This window comes from Populus nigra, chromosome 8, assembly GCF_951802175.1.
Source record: "Populus nigra chromosome 8, ddPopNigr1.1, whole genome shotgun sequence".
In the NCBI taxonomy this organism is placed as follows: Eukaryota; Viridiplantae; Streptophyta; class Magnoliopsida; order Malpighiales; family Salicaceae; genus Populus; species Populus nigra.
In genome coordinates, this window is record NC_084859.1 from 16,799,013 (window position 1) to 16,820,748 (window position 21,736).

General features: G+C 31.5%; 3 protein-coding genes across 13 annotated transcripts; all 3 read left to right on the top strand.

The window, feature by feature from the left end:
- Positions 1 to 414: 414 nt before the first annotated feature.
- Positions 415 to 3,869, top strand: LOC133701433 (uncharacterized). The gene is made up of 3 exons (XM_062125347.1): positions 415 to 668; positions 2,302 to 2,582; positions 2,672 to 3,869. Exons 1-3 carry the CDS (start codon positions 567 to 569, stop codon positions 2,706 to 2,708), a joined length of 420 nt encoding a protein of 139 aa, XP_061981331.1. The 5' UTR covers positions 415 to 566; the 3' UTR covers positions 2,709 to 3,869.
- Positions 3,870 to 4,801: 932 nt separating this feature from the next.
- Positions 4,802 to 9,919, top strand: LOC133702177 (uncharacterized). Of its 6 annotated transcripts, XR_009843676.1 has the most exons (7): positions 4,947 to 5,246; positions 5,824 to 5,957; positions 6,047 to 6,283; positions 8,058 to 8,269; positions 8,649 to 8,876; positions 8,973 to 9,200; positions 9,668 to 9,919. XR_009843676.1 is itself a non-coding variant. In XM_062126433.1 (5 exons), the coding sequence occupies exons 1-5, from the start codon at positions 5,207 to 5,209 to the stop codon at positions 9,714 to 9,716; spliced, it is 672 nt and encodes a 223-aa protein (XP_061982417.1). In that variant the 5' UTR covers positions 5,014 to 5,206; the 3' UTR covers positions 9,717 to 9,919. The 6 variants fall into 6 exon arrangements, 1 of the variants encoding a protein (XP_061982417.1); XR_009843677.1 differs by having other exon boundaries at positions 4,802 to 5,246; positions 5,827 to 5,957; positions 8,649 to 9,200; XR_009843678.1 differs by having other exon boundaries at positions 4,802 to 5,246; positions 5,863 to 5,957; positions 8,649 to 9,200.
- A 3,857-nt stretch (positions 9,920 to 13,776) lies between these two features.
- Positions 13,777 to 21,020, top strand: LOC133701055 (uncharacterized). 6 transcript variants are annotated; one of them, XM_062124829.1, is made up of 8 exons: positions 13,778 to 14,116; positions 14,231 to 14,495; positions 17,100 to 17,173; positions 17,497 to 17,703; positions 17,806 to 17,999; positions 18,104 to 18,322; positions 19,251 to 19,487; positions 20,710 to 21,020. In XM_062124829.1, exons 4-7 carry the CDS (start codon positions 17,607 to 17,609, stop codon positions 19,452 to 19,454), a joined length of 714 nt encoding a protein of 237 aa, XP_061980813.1. In that variant the 5' UTR covers positions 13,778 to 14,116; positions 14,231 to 14,495; positions 17,100 to 17,173; positions 17,497 to 17,606; the 3' UTR covers positions 19,455 to 19,487; positions 20,710 to 21,020. The 6 variants fall into 6 exon arrangements, with proteins under 6 accessions (XP_061980815.1, XP_061980816.1, XP_061980814.1 ...); XM_062124831.1 differs by lacking the exon at positions 17,497 to 17,703 and having other exon boundaries at positions 13,777 to 14,116; positions 14,231 to 14,631; XM_062124832.1 differs by lacking the exon at positions 17,497 to 17,703 and having other exon boundaries at positions 13,777 to 14,116.
- Positions 21,021 to 21,736: the final 716 nt, after the last annotated feature.

A 21,736-nucleotide genomic window follows, 5' to 3' on the forward strand; every position in this document is an offset into this window, starting at 1 on the left:
AAATTAAATTTTTACAAAATCATTTTCTAATCACAAAAACAAACCGCATACGCCTGCTATGGAAATTTAAATTTAAAATTTGGAAGCTTTGATCAATTCCGATTTCGAAACTTTCATGCTGACTTGATAAATGTGCCATGTCAGCTAAAAAAAAAAAAAACTCTCATTTCAGAACATATGTATGGGAGAGCATTGTACGCAAGAGTTAAGAATTAAGAAATTTAGGGGCAAAACAAAATTTCAAATTCACGTTAATGGGGCCGAATGGAGCCTTTGAAACTTTCTCATCGCGCGATATCACGCGACCATGCTTTTGTCAAGAGCCGTTGCTCGACGGTTTGGGAGGGAGACCAAGAAAAACAAAGGAAGACTTTGATCTGAAGCGTGTCTTGCTTATAAATAGGATCGGGCCTGCCTTGAAGCCAATGCACTCGAAACTTTTGAAACATTCTGGTGCCTAAATCAATACTGCCCTCAGGGAACCAGCAGTCTGTTCTCTATTAGGAGATTACAGGATCTCTCGAGGTGAATAAATATTTGAGTAGGCTTAATTAGAGCTGTGATCGATGGAGAAGTCATTTCTGAAACTCAGGAACACCGAGTCAATGAACGAGGGATGCAGCAAGTTAGTCAGAAATCGCCGGGCTATTGCAATGAAGAGATTTCGGGTAAGTACGTTAAGATTTTGTTTTTTGTTTTTTTTTCCTTTTAAGAATGAGTTTTCTTATACTAATACGAAAGAGATGTCCTCTGCTTTGTAAATTCTTAATTTATTAACTACACTATTATCAAACAAAGTTATAGCTTGCATGCCTAATTCTGCTTTTAATTATGACACCGGCGTTTAACGCTAGAGTTTTTAAGTTCTACATTATAGAAAAAGAAAATAGAACCTCTCAAGATTTAAAATTATAGTGTACTAAAATGTATAGAAAACTTTGAACCAAAGTTCTGAATATCAATAATATCAATAATCAATTTTACTATAAATAAATCCTTTTAAAATAAAAATTCTAAAAACTTTAATATATTAACCATACATTTTATCCGTGTTTGACATTAGAGCCCTCTTTCTTTTAATTCTGTATCTTTACTCAAATTTTAAACCTTATTTCATAGAATTAGGCAACAAAATGATCAAATCAAAAAAATAAAAATAAAAATAAAAGTATTAAAACAAAAAAATAAAACGATAAAGTGAGAAAAAGAAAGAAAGAGAAGATGTTTCACTATTTACATAAATAATGCATGAAACAAAATAAAAAAATCCCAGTTCTTTTAATGTTTTAGTTAATTGTGAAATGACATGGATTATCAATGGTCTATGTGTACTATATAATTAAACAATTAAACCCCAGTATCAAGTATTATCAACTTGTGTACCTTAATAAACTAGAAAAAAATAAATAAAAAAAAGACCGAAAGAATCAAGCAAAGAGAAAGAAAAGCAATGAATGATCACTATTGTTGCAAAAAGTATTCGGATCGTAAATAAGTGGTAAAAGAATTATTAATGATAGAATTACTTTTATCTCATTTAATGCACTTCTATTTAAATGTTGTAAGAAATAAGAAAATTAGAGGCTAAAAACATGTTTCGTCGGTACCTTTATTTTGAAGGATAGTTTTTTTTTTTGGTGAAAAAAACTTGTTTTTCTTCTAAATCTAACTCTGTAATTTTTTTTTAAAAAAATTACTTAGTACGTTCTTGGGTGTTTTAGATGGCATTAAGTGGCTTTAAATTGACTTATTAAAATTAAAATAACAGCTAAAGATAAAGGAAAAATCATTATACTCCGATAAACATTTTATTATTTATTAGAATAGTAAAATGATAAAATTGTACTTGAATTAAAAAAAACTTTGAATTAGACACAGAGAAAAAATGTTATTTCTCATCATAACTCAGTTGTTTTTTACAAATTATATAGAGTACTTAAATTAGTCGTTTTCTTTTCTATTTCATAGTAAAATTACTAATTTAATTCTAGAATAAAACAATATAATCCTAATGCTTAGGAGCATTTTGATCTTTTTTATTGTTTAAAAAAATGTAATTATTTTTGTTCATTTAAAAACAAAATCAACATAATTCTCTCACAAGGACTTTTTTTTTATCATCTTATAAAATAAAAAAAAAATTATGTTTTTAGAAAATTCTAATTTCAGGACCATAAGAGGAGTGTTTTATGCATTGTTTTCCCCTCAGCGGTTGTAAAGAAAGAAAGAAAGAAAGAAAGAAAGCTCACTCCATAAAAAGTTAAATCATATTTTTACTAAAACCATAATTTTGGCATGCAGAGATCAAAACAAAACCGAAAACTAAAAGCAAACATGGAAAGCTTAAGAGAAGACATGGCGGAGATTGGTGAACAACAACAGCGCATCAAAGATGGGCAAATGAAAATCAGAAGGAGCTTCGAAGAGATTGAATCTCAATGTGATCAACTCACCAAGGAAACGTCTCTGATATTGCGACAAACTCTGTACAATCAACAACGCCTCTGTCTTATATTCAAGATCATAAAAGCTCGAGAAGACAACGACTTTGCCATGGCTGCTGAGCACACTCGACTTCTCAGGTCAGCTCTCTCTGTCTCTCTCTTTTTCTTCTTTTATCTCTTATTTTTGTTGCCTAACTCTTCTTTTTTTACTTTGATCTTATTGCTAGGGAACTGATGAAGCAAAATATGGGAAGCAATATTTGACATTAATTTGCAGATGCAAGTGATGGAGTAATAAAAAGAATGGTTAATTAATAATGATTTTAGACCGTCGACGCCACCCATTCTCTAGATAGTTGGGATTTCTTTAAACAGCGAGAATTTCAGTAAGTTTAGGTTTAAGAAGCAAAAGATCAACGAGTTCTATCAAAATTCTCATTAATCAACAAGTAAATTCTTTAATTCTCTTTTTCAAAAAAGTTCAAGTTTCTTTTATATTTTCTAAAATACATTTTATTAAATATGAAATCATATATTTTTTTAATTAATTGTTTTAATTTTTTAGGAAACTTCTATATATATACCCTTATTTGATGTCCCCATTTGTTCGAAATCTTCACCATTATTTTTAATGCTCTTTTTTTTTTAAAAAAAAAAGCTAGCTACTTTAAATAAAAAAAAGACCACCAAAATATGGAGTCGAACATTTTTTTTATATTTTCTTTTAATATATTTTTTAGCTCATTTCATCATTCTTTGGCTTTAATCATAAAAAAATAGGGCACTTAATTTTTATTTTTTATTTTTTAATAATGGCCTATAAGGTGCTGTATTTTTCTTAGGTGGTGGATTTTTTGTTTGTTTTTACGTTTTAAAAGCGTATTTAAAAAAATTTGAATTTTTTTTTAATTTTTTATTTGTTTCAAAATAATATTTTTTTGGTGTTTTTAAATTATTTTGATGTGCTGATATAAAAAATGATTTTTAAAAAATAAAAAACATATTATTTTGATATATTTCTGAATGAAAAACACTTTGAAAAATAACTGCAACCACACTCCAACACGCAAGATTAGAAATAAATAGGGAAAAAACAGTTATGATCAATTGTGTTTGTTATTTTTTTTTGTGTTTTTTTAACAACAATAAAAATCATACAAATAAATTTTTGAAAAATATATTAAAAAGAAGATGAAGAAATCAAGCCAAATATTCTAATGTGTTCACTTATGGAAGGAAAAATAATTAGTGATAATTGATAATTTAAAAGCTTGTTTTATGAAGTATAAAAGTACTTGAGCATTTTCGGCAAAGAGATCTAAACGATGAACTTATTGGTTAACGAAAAATTTCATAGCTCTCGTTGATATTTTGTTTATAAAATTGTCACTCTTATATATATATATATATATATATATATATATATATATATATATATATATATATATATATATATATATATATAAAAAATAAAAAAAGTAGTAGGGTATTTATAATGGGTCCTTCTGGACAAAACAATTAGTCTTCTTCTATATCATAGAATTTACAATATCAGATGTACTAGTTTGTGGATTGAAAATTATATATGCACCCTGCTCGTTGTAATAAGACTTTTGAATTTAGTTTAATTATGGACAACTTTTCGACTATATGCAGTTTACTTAACTATAGAGTATATATTGAGATTGTTAAAGCTCAAATCGACTGTTTGATTTTATGTTTTAAAAGTATTTTAAAAAAAATTAAATTTTTTTATTTCAATTTAATATTTTTTTGGTATTTTTAGATCATTTTGATGTATTGATATTAAAAATAATTTTTTAAAAATAAAAAAAATATTATTTTAATGTATTTTTTGAGATTATTACCACACTCCTAAATAGACTTGCATGTTTTAAGATTATTGCCAAAATCAATGTTAAAAGTGTTTATTACAATAAATTAATAAACTCACTTGATACAACGCCAAAATCACATGATTATTCAATAAGCTATTTTTTAATATTTTTTTTAAAAAATTAACATATAAATTAACATTGGACTCACATTAAACTACAATAAAAACAATGATGTTTTTGGAAAAATTATCATTCTTATTTAAAAATAAATTTTTTATCCTTACAAATGTTTAATTTTTATTTCTATTCCCATCTCATTCTTTTCAATCAAATATCTATAAAATCTATAAAATAAAAATAAATTCTTTGTTCTCATTAATTTACCCCATTTTATTTCTAATTAATCTTAATTTCCTAGAGCCGGTGCTTACAGAAATTGATTAAAACATTAGCATCGGGCTCTTGAAAATACATCTTGAGCTAATTTTAATTTGATTCTGAAATATAACAAAGGGGAGACGTCGTTAAATGACAGACTTTTTGTTTGTTTGGCCTCAGGTAAAAAAACCAACAGAACCCTAGAGTTAAGAGAGGGATCACATTGCAACAAGATTAGAGTTCAGGGATGAGAATTTAGGGGTTCCTTTAGTAAATAATTTGATGTAGAACTAAAGTTCAGGGATACAATTAAAACAATTAAACCTAAATGAACGGACGGAATTCATTAACCCTAATCCACTTGTACTAATTTTGAATTAAAAAAAAGGGAAACTTGGAAGCGAAGAATCGGGCGTTTGGTGGCGCGATAAGAAAGAATCGCGCGGCATGGAAGGTGTCTCGCGCGACTCCGCTCTTTCATATTTACATGTTAAAATAACTTATAGCTCTCCATGAAGATAGATCAGTCACGGTTTATTGGATGAAATGATTCCCTTCTACCAGCCGCACTACCCAACAGCAGCAGGTAACTACTCAACACTTGCTGTTATTATTATTTGGATTTATATCTTGACTACGAAAGCGATTATCAATCAAGCAATCAGCTCAACCGTTTCTTTAATGATTTTGATTTTTTTTAATTTTTTTTTTACCTTGTTTCGAATTTTCTTATGCAAGCTTCGTTGTTGTTGTTTTCGTATAAAATTGCTCGTGAGGGCTTGATTATAAGTCTTATTTTAAAAAAAATCAAATCGGGTTGGTTGTAAGATTAATTCCAGTAATTTGTATAATTGTATTTCTGCGGTGAGTTTGTTAGGGACGATGGACGAGGAAGGAAGGGAAGGATCCTTACCTATTCTTTCTTCACTTCCAATTTGGGTGGATAGGCTTGCTTGCTGCATCCTTTCCTTTCCTCGTCAGCAAAGCAACTAGATGGATGGGTCGTTTTATCATTTGTGTTCATGCTCAGTGGAAGTTTACTTCCAATTTTAACAAATCCAACCCATAATTGCATGCTTTTATGTTAGTTCACCTTTAATTCTAGAGTTATTCATAGAGGAGTGCTAGACCATTAATGTGATGCATTTGTTGTATGGGTTTAGAAGATCTGACAGTGCCTCAACATATGTTGGCCCAACCAGCTATGCCACAATATGGAATAATTTTTTCTGTAACTCCACAAGATAGAAGGGAAAAGAAAAGAAAAATTGATGCTGAGTATCGACAACGATGTAAGGTATAGCATTCTACTTAATTGTCTTCACCACTTGAGGCAAATATCCATTTTTTTACCTTTCATGATGTCTCTTGATTTCTTTTTGGCAGGTAAAGAAAGAAGATAGAGAGATTGAATTGCAAAATCTTCGGGAAGAAAATGCCCAGTTGAAGAGGGAGAATGAATCCTGTCGGGAAGAAAATGATTCGATGGCTCATAAATTGCGGTCAAAAGAAGTTGAGATAGGGAACCTTAAAAGCGAAATCTGCAATTCAAAGAAAGTTATTTCTAATCAAGAAATTCTATTGGACACACTATCACAACAGCCGTTTTTGCAACAAATAATGGTGCATCTCTCTCTCTCTCTCTCTCTCTCTCTCTCTCTTTGTGTGTGTGTTTCTGTGTTCTTTTATTCTAGTACCCCACCCCATTAAATTATTCACCTAGTCTAAGCTGATTTGTTTGTTGGCATCACATTGATGCTGTTGGGCATATGAATTAAAAATTATTAACATGCTTCACCTTGGTTTGTTGAATCTATCAGATCATGTGATGTAAGACAAAACTTCAATGGTTAGTTGATAGCAGCTACACATGAAGAAAAAGTGTCCATTAGTCTCAAAACCTGATGCTAAATCTGTAACTATTACTTACATTATCTCTGTACATCTGTGATGAACCACCCATGAATGTTGATGAATGCTGATCCATTATAAATTTAAGGAGAATGCAGAGGATTTCATTAAATTTGAGATACAATTAGTGCCTTAGAGCCTCCTTGGTTCAGTCTTGTTATCTGATTTGCACTTCTCTCGGCTTGGTTCAGTCTAACTGTCTCTGCTGCTGCTGGTGGTGGATAGAGTATTACCCTTAGCATCTCCGAAAATATTAATGATCATGATGATATATTCGTGAATGTTGATGGATGTTCATCCATTATAACTTAAGGAGAATGATGAAATTTTATTAATTAAAAGATGCTATTGATGCCTTACCTTTTCCATGGTTCTGTCCACTTATCTGGTTTTTTGCACACTCTCACCTTGGTTCAGTCTAATTGTGTACTCTGCATCACTTGTTCTTTCTGCCTTGGTTTTGTCTTTGCTGCTACCCTGTGCAATGTGATCATGTCCATCCCTTCTGCTCTAGCTGGATCTTGAAATGTTTATCCAAGAAGTTTCATTAAAACTCCTTAGTGGCTGACTTGAAGTGCCTCCAGCTGGGTTCCTTTTTTTCCCTTCACTTCCTTAAATCTGGGTCAATTTTTTTGGTTTATGTTTAGTTCTTGTCTTAAATTCTGATTGGGTCTTTATAAAACCTTTTTATTTTCTTGGAATAAAACTTCTGCAAAAAAAATATAAAATAAAATATCAATAATATTTGTAGCCAATTACACATCATAGGGGGGCTGTTGATCACTTTGCTTAAAACTTCACGGCTTGTAGCTGCTGCTTCAAGTATACACCCTTATCTTTCTGTTTTTACTATGACTGCCTAATCAAGCAAGTCGATATGAAGGATTCATTTCTAAAAGGTAAGTTGGATGAAAATATTTTCTACTCAGCCACTGTGCTATGTTAATTCTAGTTGCCTTTTTCTTGTTTGCAAATCAGATGAATTTTGAGAGATACTAGTTGTTGAGCTTGGCTTCAGAGTTTTAAGCTTACTTTCTATTGCTTTGGGTTTTTAGTTTATCCATGCCTATCTATCCAAGATTATGATGGCAATTTGCTCAAACTCACATTCGATGCATCTGTAATCAGATGGAGTGAAAATATAGCTTGGGTTCTAGTGTTTCCAGTACGTGCTAATTTTATAGAATCTGGCTAGTGTAATTTCTGGTGACAAAACTACTTTTCCTAATGAGAGGTAACTAATTAGATAAATATCCTGTGGACTTTCATCTGTATTATTGCATGATACTTTTTTGCCGATTTTTTTTAAATATAATATGGATTTAATTTCAACCATCTTTTCTATTGCTAAATACTGGTACTGTGGTAGCCATGTGAAAAACTTTCTATCTCATTTCTCTTCTCAGTAAACTTGTGGTCGCACATCTTTTTAGCTGTAATAAGTTTGAGAACTTCTTGAATGACATTGCATTCCTTACTCTTGTAGCAAGGATGTAACCAACTTGAGGTGGCGCTGCTAGAAAATGAACGCAATATATTGTATCAAAATGCCAATTGGGATGGTTGGGAATCCGAAAGAAAACAACTTTTGGATGAGATTGAGAAGCTGAAACATCGGAATGTGATGCTCAAAATGCAAAATCAAGTTTTAGGCGACAAAATACTGAGCCAAAAAGATACGGAAGCAAGTATGAGAAGGTACCATTAGATGTTTTGCAAAAAGTATTTCATAGTCTCACACAAAAATTGCTTGCAAGCTTTATTCCCGTACAGTGTTTTCTAAATGTATTTATGTAGTTTCCTTGCGCCAAGTTTCTCTGCAAGCATGCCTATTTCGTGGTTGTATCATTTCCGCTACTTTTATTCTGTCTCCTATGTTTGAGTACTCAAATCAGGGACCACAAACACATTTATTTTTCTCATGCATTATGTTCAAAAAGAAAATGAGCAGGAGGAGATTTTTCACCACATATTGCTGGCTTTGCTGACAATGGTGGGAATCATTGCTGTCTTGAAGTGATTTCTTAAACTTGTTTTCTTTGATTAATTGAATTTGATCTCATTTTGCCTTTGATAGAATAAAACATGAAAAAAATCAAAAGCCAAAGGCCAACCACAAAACCAGCTACACTATAAGCTTATCTGTAGAACAAGCGAACTCCACACACCACAACCAGCACAGGCTCCTGATAAGCAACGGCCCACCTAAACAACAAACAGATCTCAGAATGACTCTGTGAAGTGAATAACCATTCCAGTCCATTGCTTGGCCTAACTATTAGCCACGGTATTTGCACCAAGTAAAGTATGTCTTAAAGTTGCCTTCGAAAAAAAATTGCATATTAACCATACCTTGTTTAGCACCTTTTCATCTGTCATGGCACCTCTCCCCTCCTTGTAGCCATGCAATAGCATCGCTGGTAGAAGATTCTGCAACAACCCTAAGTGTCTGCCTGTGACAGAAATCTCTGTTACCCTGTTAGTGGCCATCATCACTCCCATGCATGAGACCAGAACACCTATCATTTCAACATGAAGCACGCCACCTACCCCTGCAATCTGTCATGGTTTCTGCAAAGCTGAGCCGTCAACAATCTACTTTGTCCACCTATGATCAGGAGTTAACCAGGTCAGTCATGGCTTAACCTTCCATTTGTAAGACCGTTGTTTGATCCCATCTCCTGAAATCGATGGATCCAAGGCTCGATATTGGAAATAATGTTTTAAAACCTTGCGCCAAACAGCTACCCTAGCATCCACGATAGTCTACAATATTTTTTGAATTCTTCTGTTATAGGTGGACAAAGTAGATTGTAATAGTATCAGTATGGGCTCTTTAATTAGAAGAAAAAGTGCATGGGCTCTTTTCAAGAAGATTCGCAAAAGATAACTTATAATGCTCAGTCTTATGTATTACACAATGAAACGAAAGTAGGTAAGGTTTGGGTTACAATGTTGGATGAAGTATTAGAGATTCTTGAAACTTTTAAAAGCTCTTTGTAATTGGGAGTATAGTAACCTAAATTCATTCACAACGGAGAACTATTGGCCTATTAAGGTCTCATACTGATGACTGTGCTTGGTGTGCTCATGCAGGATATCGGGAGGCAATCTTTTCTCAAAGGGCGTAAAGCTTCTGATGTGATGGGTAGGGGTTAGAACCACTTGTGAATTAATTATTTTCTAGGTGTACGGTTTTAGTGAACAGAAGCAGTGTAGACATGTTCTGCAGAAGTATTGATTGAATGTTCTTGTTGTATCTTGATTCGATTCTTGCCATTATTCGATAAACAATGAATTCTTGTAAATTATATTAACCTCATAAACAATGAAGTCTTATTGCCTGAATGGAATAGCATGTCTGATCTATAGAATTTATAAAAAATGAAGAGTGCACGTGAACTTTCGTAGGAAGGTCATTGCTAAGAAGAGGTCTGTCTTTTGAGTGCTCATCTATGGTGTTTTAAGGTATCGAAGAGCACTTAATTGTCTCGGTTTGTGTGTTCCTTGGTATTTTTCGATTGATGGAGAATATGTAATGCTGCTCCTCCTTGACCCTGGGAATCACCTTTCTTTCTTGCCTCGTGTTCATTAAGGAAAACTGGCTTCTTCCATGTTTCATGCTCGTGAAATACATCAAGGGTTTGAATATTTTGATGAAGTGAAATTAACTACTCCAACCATTGCAAGGATGGAATCTTTGACTAAGAAAATTTGAATGATAATTTAGATTTAAGCATCATGATGACCTATAAGAAAGTAATGATTAAGTATTGTTAATGTATTTAAAGAAGAAGAAAAAATCTACGACTTGACATCATTAAAAAAAAAAATTAATGAACAAGAAAAAAATTAAAAAAATCATGGATAAAATTATCAAAACTTTTTAGAAGAAAAAGATGAAGCTTAATTTTTAATTAAAAATAAAGGTTTGATTTAAAAAGGACTGGATTTTGAAAAACGAAACCGAAAAGGAAAAAGAAAAAAAGGCAACCTTAAAAAAATAGCTGGACCACTCCGCCACACCATCTGCTGCCTATATCTATATTGTGTACGTAACCAGATTGGAAGGAAATCAAAAGGAATATTAGGTCCCGTTTGTTTGCAGGAAAGTAGTTTCCTTTTGGAAAGTGAATTCCTGGGAAAGTGAATTCCAGGAAAGTGAATTCCGGGAAAGTATTTTCCGATGTTTGGTAGTGTAATGAAAAATAAGTTGGAAAACACTTTTCAGTGTTTGGTTATGTTATGGAAAATGAGCTGGAAAATAACTTATTAATGTTTTATTTTTTCAAGTTTATTAAAATAATGAGGAACAAATCTTACAAATTAAAAAGTTGAATGAGAATGAAATTGAAAAAAAAAATATAATTTCATAAATTATCTCAAATAAAATAAATAATAATCAAAATAATAGAGATCAAATCTAAAAAATTAAAAAAAATAAAAGGTGAAGAAATTAAAATAATAATAATTAACATTTCATAAATTATTTTAAATAAAATAAGTAAAAATCAAAAGAATGAGGATCAAATTTGATAGATAAAAAATTTCAATAAAAAAATGATAAGGAAAAAGCAAATAGCAATTATAAAAATAAGGACCAAAATTAATATAAAAATTAAATTTTAAGAGAAGAAATTGAAAAATAAATATTCAAAACAAATTATATATAGCAATCAAAAGTTTGGGGATCAAATTTGATATAATCAGCAAATAATGACATTTCTAAATTTTTCACAACTTCCGAAAAGTGTTTTCCGCCCAAATTTTTCAGGAAAACACTTTCCTGAAAACCAAGCTAAATTTTTCTTTGACTGGAAAGTGTTTTCCATTGACCAACTTTTCCAATGGCAAACAAACACATGAAAGTTTGGAAAGTGGTTTCCCGGAAACCACTTTCCGGAAAACAAACACAAATTTTTCTTTGACTGGAAAGTGTTTTCCGTTGACCGAAAAGTGTTTCCGTTGACCAGAAAGTGTTTTCCGTTGACCGGAAAGTGTTTTCCGTTGACCAACTTTCCTAGTGGCAAACAAACACAGGAAAGTTTGGAAAGTGGTTTTCCAGAAAATGAATTCCGAGAAACAAACATGGCCTTATGTTTTGATATTTTATAGCAATCTTGAACGGGACCTATCATTGATAGCTGAGCTAGGTTTGATAGGATCCTTTTATTTTGCAAGTAGGAATTGGTTTATTGCTTATATAAAGCAGCCTAGGTTATCATTGTAAAGGGAAGGAAAACATTTTATCTAAGTGGTGGTTCTTTCTCGCCCAAGAAAGAATATTATCTTCTGATGTTTCATAGCAATCTTTTTAACACGAGACCTATCATAATACTCTCTTTCATCAATCTCATGCGGCAAAAACAAGACAACTCAAGTTAACTTATTAAATAATAAATTAAAAAAATTAAAATTAAAAATTAAATCAACTCGAATTAACTTCTTAAATATATAATTTAGGTTATAAAATTAAAATATGACAACAATTTTTTTTAATAAAACTCAATTCTCAACCAATTCAATGTAAAATGATATAATAAAAATTAAAAATCAAACTATAAAAAAGATTAAAAAAAGAGGGGCCTAAGCAAACATGAGCAAACTTGTCAAATCTCATATAAGGTCATGAGATCAGAATACCTCCATAAAAAGCAAGTAAAAAAAAGTTATGAAGCTTAATCTCAACCAATTTAATATCGAATAATGAAATTTAAAAAATGTTACTAAAATCAGGAACCAAAAGAATAAGGATCAAATTCAATATTAAAAAATTTATGTAGTCTAATTTGCTAAATTTTAGATAATCAGATACAAAAATCGAGAAGATAATAGAAAAAAAAAGAAAAAAAGAATGGTTAGCTAAAGCCAAAGCCAAACCAAATATCCCCTGTCAACATGTACTACCATTAAAGAAAACCCTCATCAAGATGATTCCAACAACATAAAAAAAAGATTAACGACTACACCCGTCATTTAAGTGTGACAACCTACCTCACATGTAAGCGCATTTTTGTATATGTGCCAAGAACTCTTTTACCTTTTCATTCAAATCAATCACTAATTTGACAAGTTTTGAATTCTCCTTTAAAAGATCAATTGTTTTGAACCAATTAAAATCAAATTTGATTTTGTCAAACAAGTATAAACTATGCACTTAATCTTTTTTCTTATCATTGTGAGAATTAAATGTGAAGCCATTAGAAGCAATCCTTCGCATAATCAATCTAATATAAAAATGATGAAAAAAAAATTTTAAGTTACAAATAACATAATGTGGAATCATTATTGTAATTCATATTGTTTTGGGTTTACACTAACAATTGTTTTTTGCTATAGTAATTTTACTATTTCTTTTAGTTTTTTTTATAATAATAATAATGATGATGAAAATATTTTTCTTTCTTTTAATTTTTTAAAATTATTTTTTTATATATTTTATATCAGTTTATAAAAGTTGAGATTTGGGAAATGATTTTTTTATAAAATTATCACAATAAAATATTTTATGATGTAAGTAAGTGACACGTAGTTGCATTAATTAACAGAAGTATCTATAAATAGCAAAAATATAACAAATATAAATGATATTAAGACAAAGAATAATAGAAATATATATCTTTTAGCAAGAGAGAGGTATTGTCACTATAATCTTTAATCAAACATTCAGAATATACGTGACGTGAAAATAGAGGGGCGGTTATCAAGAGCAGCGATTAACAGGGCGGCGCGTGAGCCTACTTTGAGCGGCCACGCCCCCTATATTTTCATAAAATCACTTTGGTCCCTAAATTCAAAGTCTATTTTCATATCAATTACTTAAAACTATTATTTGTCCCCCGGTAGGTTCTGCCTCTGGCAATAAAATCATATTTGACGGGTCTCAAACTCTCATTACAATTTCCTCTCCCTTTCTTGCAAACAAAAAAAAAGTTTTCATCATAACTTCTGAAAATATTATAAATTCGTCGTTCCATCGCTTAGTATTTTAGTCCCATGGTAACATACTATGACTTGTCACACGGTGCACTTGCCCATATATGTGGTTTTTTTTTTTTTAATTAATGCAAAGACTTCGTCAATGTTTATTTTTCCTTTTTGGATTTTGCCAACGATTCCTTGTTGTCATTTGCAATAAATTTTTACAACATGGACCTCATACAGTTTAAATTGATTAATGGCAGAACGGCTCACAAGACTGCTGATTGGTTCGTACAATTAAATCAAACGATATAATTGGTTTATTCCAATCGGCTAGATCTGAAAACAAAGATTTCTCGGCCAATAAAAGCCAAGTCCTCAGCTATTGTAACGTTCTGTAAAGTCTTCGTCAACGATCGGTTCTTTTCCCATTTAAAGAAGAAGAAGAAGAAAAACCCTGCTTGCCCATGATTCCTCACAACTGCATCTCTCCGACCCTCAATGAGCATCTTATTGTCCAGCTCTTCGGACATTTTCATCTGAAACTTGGGTATTGTTTCTGCTGGAACTAATGAATGTTCTGGTTCTGGTTTGCCGAAAAGGATCTAGTCTTGAAACTATGGGGTACGTACGTGAATATGTTTTGATTTTGTACATTATCATGTATCTGTCTCTGTTGCTGTTTAGATTTTTAACCTTGGTCCAACCCTCTCTCTGTTTATAACTCATAATTTGCAGGAAGGGCAAGAAAAGATGAGTAGAAAATGTGGAAGATGTTTGCTGTAGAAAATGCGAATGATCCAGGCTCGAAAAAGGGACCCTTAACAAGGGATAAAAGGATTCCATGAGTCACTAGCTGCGTCGATCTAGCAGCTTCATGGGGGGGGGGGGGGGGGGGGGGTGGGGGGTTGGGGGCGGCGCATCAAGTTAAAATATGAGAAGTACTGAAGCTGCATAATTAGCTTCGTCATCAATATTAACAGCTTCATGGGGGCGCATCAAGGTACCCCTCTTTTATTGAACAATTACTTTAATTTGAAACCGAGAACCAAAAAATGGCACTTACAATTATTATTTTTCAAAGATGTTATCCCTTAATATCACTTACAATATTAACAGCTTCATGGGGGCGCATCAAGGTAGCCCTTTTTTTAACACTGGATTTAAGCCACAGATATAAGTAGTTTTATCTTCCTCTTTCTAAGTTGTGTTTTTAAATTAATTCCTGCTTACCAACAGCTAATTGCTTTATTCCCACCACACTTTCCACCAATCCAACTAGCTTAAGAATAGGCCTCCCGAATTTTTTATAACCAAGGTAGTTGGTAGCTATACTTGTGTGTGGTAGGCCAAGCTAACTACTACTTGCAAAAAATCTTTTTTGATAGAGGTGGAGACTCTTCATACTTAAATAAATATCTTTTGATTGAGAGAGAAAAAATACAAGAATATTCTAAAGAGAGATAATCTGAAAATATATATGCACCAGAGAATGAAGATTGTGAATCTTTGTTCTGAAGGTCTCATAGTGTATTTATGGCCCATGAATCTTGTTCTTTTGTGAAGAGAAGAGTTTAGAGTGTACTCTTATCCTGATAACATTTAATGAGAAATAAATATTTCATATATTTGTATTAATGTTTGATGAGAATATGATGGGTTCTTTAATGACTTTTATATACTTAAAAGATGTAGGGAGATTAGGGTCCAAGACATTAAATGTAGTTAAGTCCATGAAGGCTGAGTTTTTCCTCGAAATAAGACCTAAAAGAGGTTGTTCATTCTTCTAAACGTGCAAGAAGAGACCGGTTTCTGTTCGGTTTGATTTTTTTAGAACAAAAACCGGTTTGACTCTGTTTTTTCGGTTTGACTTGTTTTGGCTCGGTTTTTTTCGATCTTGGTTTGGTTTGGTTATTTCAATTTCGAGCTTATAAAACCGAAACCGAACCAAACCGGTCGATTTTTTTAAAATTTTAATCATTTTTTCCAGTTATTTTTTTTTGTTTTCTTGGTTTAATCGGTTTTTTAAATTTTTTTTGCTCATCCTTAACTATGCCTAGCATGCCCGAGTGTGGGTGTGGCTGGCACCAAACCCAACATTCTTGAAGTTTCGCACACTATCAAGCCCTCATGTGACTAGACTTGACACACTATCAAGCTTCTACTTAGAACATGCTCATTTATTGGGCATGTATACTGTGAAGTCTAGTATGTCTAGGACTTGACACACTATCAAACCTAAGAGAGTTTGGGTATGGCTGGCACTAGACCTGTTATTCTTGATCTTGGCAGTGTGATTGAGCTTGACACACCCCGAGTTCCCGCTCAGGACATACTCATTCTTTTAAGTATCTCTAGGAAGGAGGGTTATAAGGGTTTATATATATATAAAGCAAAAAAACTTATGATTACAGTACGTTTACGGCACGCAGGCATCCCCATTCAATATCCTTTGGAACTTTTGTTTCTGTGAAATTCAGAATAAGCTTTGGTAAAACAGTTGCAAAAAACATGCGGAGACAACAACAGACACAAACTGATCTATTTTTGAAAGGTTTTTTTATTGTCAATGAAAAACAATTACTTCCAAATACTTCTTTTTTGTTTCTTTCAGAATTTGGTATTATTGTTCTGCTAATAAACAAGAAAAAAAAGGTGCAACTCAAGAGTGATGCGCGAGACAGCATGCAGCAACAGTAGCTTAAAAGGTCATGAATTGAATTTTTATTTTATCTACCGACCAATATATAAAATCCTGGGTAAAAGGAGTCCAGGCCCTTTTTGGCAAAATGATACGCATTTAATTAGATCATCACACCCATTCAATCCAATTCAACCCAAGCGTTTAATTAGGTCTGCTACTGTTTTTTTCTTCTTCCAACTTTACTTGTGTAGTTGTGTACCAGGTATAGATTGTATGCTACGTTGACCTTGTTAGCCTTTTCTCTGTTTTCTGTTTTAATTCGATGTCCTTGTCCGCCTTGCTCACGCGACCTAGTATGATCATTATTATTTTTTAAAATATATTTTATTTAAAAATATATTAAAATAATATTATTTTATTTTTAAAAAATTATTTTTAACATACGTCCATCAAAATAATATAAAACTATTAAAAAATTAAATTTAAAATAAATAAAAAAATAAATTTTTTTAATTTTTTTAAAAATACTTTAAAAAAGAAATTAAATAAAAAAAGAGATACTTGATCATTCCTGACTTCAATAAAATCCTAAAAGGACCACGGCGCCCTTTGAAGACGAGGACAAAAAATGAACACACGAATTAAAGCCAAAGGTTAATAAAAAAAAGTGAAGACCAATGGGTCCCTGAGTGACGTATCGCACGAAAGTTTATAGCCATGACAGGATACCTTCACGGTGCACGTAGATATCGCGCGTTTTCGCACAATTTCACTAAAATGCCATGCTTTCACTTATCAGCTTGTATATCTAAACATCATCTCTCGAACTCAATTGACAATTATGAACAAACTTCGTTAAGATCGAGCTTTATGAGTATTTTCTCTCTTGTCTTTGTTTCCATTGTTATCCTTTTTTGGAGTTGGTCTTCTCTAGCTAGTTCTGTTTGCTTTCGTTTTGTACAGGTAGCAGCTAATGGATCCGCTCGATGTTGTGTATTTAACAGAGCTGTTAGATACGATGCATCAACCTAATAGAAGTAAGTTGATCCAAGCACTACATCTATCGAGTAAATAGAGAAAAAGAAAGCGTGAGCTGTAATATATAATACTCCCTCCTCCCTGTTCTTTAATTTTTTTACAGTAACCAGTTAGCCAACCTAGTTCGCGTCAGACTACATAATCATATTGTTTCTGGACAGAATTTATAAATCAGCTTTAGTAATTGGATCTAGTCAGATCTGGTCGTATTAGAGGGCTTTTCCCCCTTGAATTATGGGTGCATGTTATGATTGAGGAGAAAAACTAGCCATCAAGATTCCGAATTCCTGCAGGTTCATTTTTTATTTTATTTTTTTGTCAGGTGAATGTGATGTTCACTTTTTAACTTCAATCTCCTTAGTTGCTGTTGTGGATGAAATACGGCAACTTCTTTGTTAGCAAGAAAGATTGTGGAATATATGTGGGTGGTGTATGCATGAGGATATGTATTGTATTAATGGCACCATTTTGTTTCACCAACAAACCCTAAATATGTCTTTCGGAATACGATGTGGCCATAACAGAGCAGGTTTTCTAATTGCCCATGTTTATTTTTCCCTTAATTTGTTAGCTTATTAAAGAAAAAGAAGGTCTCTGTGAAGGGTTTTGATCTTCTAAATTTTAAATGCAGGTGGAGCCAACGCATCTGCACTAAATGAAACCGCCAACAGCGCTTATGGAGCGAACCATGTGCCAATCGAGCAGTACCTATCACCTTTACCTGGAGAGTCTCCTAACACAGCTCATGCTAATCTGAAAAGAAAAGCTCCTTCGGACCGTGAAAAGAAAAGGGAGATTGACAGGGCATATCGGCTGCGATGCAGGGTAATTAACTCATTGCTTACTTGCCATATATTTATCCTTTGTGTCTTACTATATTTTTATTTAAATCACATCCTTAAACTCTTATGCTTTGAGAAATCATGCAGGAAAAGAAAATGAAAACTGAACAGGACTTGGTTTTGCTCACCGAAGAAAATAATAAATTAAAGAGAGAGAATGAACAGTTGAAAAGGGAAGGAGTTAAGCAGCCGGAGATGGTGCAAACCCAGGAAGAAGAAATGAAAGTAGTAAAGAATAAACTTTGCCATTTGAAGGACCAGCTTCAGATACAAAATGCTGTCGTGGAAGTGCTCTCAAACCAATTAGTACGTGTTTCTTCTTACGTCCTTCTGCGTTCTATTTTGCCAGTCACTGCATCATATATGAAAAAATATTTAGGTCAAATTATCTGACATAAGTGGTGGTAACGTACGGTTGGGCCTCTGTCTGCTCGCTCAGTCATCCAATCTTCTTTCAATCTACTCCAAGAGTTTTGAAAGGGATCCAGTTCTCTTCCCGAGGGATTAATGGTGTCAATATTTCACTTGAACTGAGAATAAAAAACCTTAATTTTTCCTACTTTGGATGACATGAATGGAAGATTTGACAAGTGATTAAAACTTTAAAAGAAACATTTGCACAGTTGAAACTTTATAAGAAGAAATTATATTGAAATTAACCCTTTTAATTTCTTTTTTATACATTGCATGGAATCATTATAATTATAGCCGCTCCTCTCTTCTCACCAAACAAAATTAGCAAATATATGTGTGTGTGTGTCAGTTGCGTGCCTCAGGTTTGGTGAAGCCGCTTTCAGATTGAAAAAGATTAAATCATAAAAGAAGTAATACATAAATGATCAATGTGGATGGAAATCATGAGTGATAGACAGGGAGATTTAACTTTGATGTGTAAATTGATGAGAACCTCACATTAATTAAAGATATATAGTATAATGCAATTATGCACATAGTTTGGTTATTAGTAAATGTGATTTAAATTATATTTGGAGTGTCATTTGATAATTTAACATTTTAAATTGAATTTTTTTATATGACTCAAAATTAATTAAAATTAAATTACTTGTTATCATTCTTTATTAAAATCTTATTGCTATATCATTAATTCTTTAAAAAATAAACTTGGTAAATTAGTTACTATATATCATGAAATAATTTATTTATTTATTATAAGTTGCCTAACTCAAGATTTGTGCATATAATTAACCTTATCATTTCTTTCTTGTGATTACAGGCTAGTAGGAAAAATAATATGGATCTTCAGTGCGAAAATAAACAGCTAAGATTAGAAAAAAGTCTATTGATCAAGAAGATTAATGACAATGACTATTTAAACGACGTCATTCAACTTCAAGAAAACTATACAAAATTAGAACAAGACAAGAATGCTCTCCAAGAGATTATCGATGCCTTATGTGAACAGATTAAAGAAGGATAATGACCTCATGCGTACCAAAACAAGCATTCTAAGGTAACATTAATTTCTACCTTATACATATAATTAACCTTTTTTATTTTTATTTTTTACATTCTCTTAATTTATAGTATCCTTAAATGATCAAATACAATTTAATCTGTATCTTCTTGCTATTTCTTCAGTTTTACTTTGTTAAGTTTTTTATTCAAGAAGTGAATCAATATGCTTGATTTGGTCTATAAAGCGCGAACATGTACATGAGACACTCATATGAAATAATACAGATACTTTGACTTGATAATTAAAAAAAAAAAAAGGATATGATATGTAAGGGATGAGTTTAATTTTTTATATATTATAAAAAATTATTTCGAAAGTATAGGAAAATTAGCATTAAAAAGATTATTATAGCGAATTGTAAAATATAAAATGTATAAAAATATATAAAAAATGATTGTATTATTTCTATATTTTTAAATTTTGAATGGATTTGAATTTTTTAAAATTAAATTATCTTGAAAACTATTATGATGGTTTTGAAAAGATCGATCAACCATAATTTTATTTTTTCTCCTTTAAATGTAATTAGTGCTACTCATATTTCATTTGATTTTTTATTTATGAAAAAATAATTTATTTTTTAATCTAAAAATAATGATGTTATGCCTTGTCATAAATTTTTTGTAAAACAATTATTGCTTATGTTTTAACTTCAATTAATATGTTTTTTTTTTATGGTATTAGAAAGTAGATACAATAAGCTTTTTTCTAAATCTAGATTTTGGTAAAACAAAATGCATATATTAATTCAATAAAGTTTTGGGATCAATAAAAAATTCTTCATCAAACACTTAAACTAACAACTTCTTACTTTTATACCTAATTATTAACCTAATATTTCATTAAATTAAACAATCATTAAACACTTTTAATCCATTTTAAAATATCATAGAATCTATCATATTAATCAATCAATTTAATCATAAAAAAACTCCACAAAAATTAACTTAATAACAATCATCTTTTCTCTCAATCTATTATTTATCATCTTCAAACGCTTTATAATCCATTATCAAACCCCATCCCCCCCCCCCCCCCTTATGGTATTAGAAAGTAGATACAATAAGCTTTTTTCTAAATCTAAACAAAATGCATATATTAATTCAATAAAGTTTTGGGATCAATAAAAAATTCTTCACCCCCCCCCCCCCCCCCCCCAATTCCATCTTTTTGTCAACAATTCTGGACACCTAACTTGTGCTAAACTTTCTGCCAGACTTGCAGCCCTTGTTAACAATGGACGATGCATATCTCTTGCAGCTACTTATTGTCAATGGACGGTGCTGCCATTCAAGCTTGGCTGGTGCATGTGGGCTGCTATTTGACATGAATGGCAACAACCCAACAAATTCCGTGGGGTGTTTTGTAACAGGTTTTGTAGTAGAGATTTGTTATGGAATTTGGGGATTAGATCGATGTTTGCATCTTGAAGTTGATTCCTTTATGTTTAGACTTTGGTAGATGATCGAGGAGAGGGAAGGCCCTATTAAAGTTAAATGCAAGAAATAAAGTTTAGTTTAACTATTATATTGTTGTTAATGATTATATCATCTATTCTTCAAATTTTATTGCATGTCACCTGGTGAAAAAATATTGAACACATAATTCAGCCTCCAATGGTACCATCACCGCTTTGATTAATTGCTCTGTTAATCAAGGTCAACGAACTCAAAAAAAGAAGAAAAAAAACTAAATGAACGAAGAAAAATAGAGGTGAATGTTGAAAAAAACAAGGAGGAATGAGGCAAAAATAGTTATTTCTTGGTATATATGCATAATTAACATCTTTCATTTAATCTTTTTTTACACTAATTTTTTAAATTAAAACTGATTCAGAATCACTAGAGCTAATTCTTGTTACCTTAATTGTCAATCATAAAAAAATAAAAATCTGACAGTTTGAAAAAACATGGTAAAATTATATATTTTGAAAAAACAAATACAACATTTGTTTGAGAACAAGTAAAAAGGGTTGGATATTTATCTATCTCATAAAAAAATTATCCTAAACTTTGAGTTAAAATGAACTCAGCTCTTAAATTTATTTATTTTTATTTGAGTGCTTTAAATTATTATTTTAAAAAAAATAGACTTTTTCGTTAATGTTGATTATAGGTAATAGTTTAGAAACATAGTACATATCTTGATAACACGTGATTTGAGAATAAAAAGAGATTAATGGATAGATGGGAGCCTGGATCGACAGGCTTTTCTAAGAAAAAATAGTTCATGGTGCTTAAATA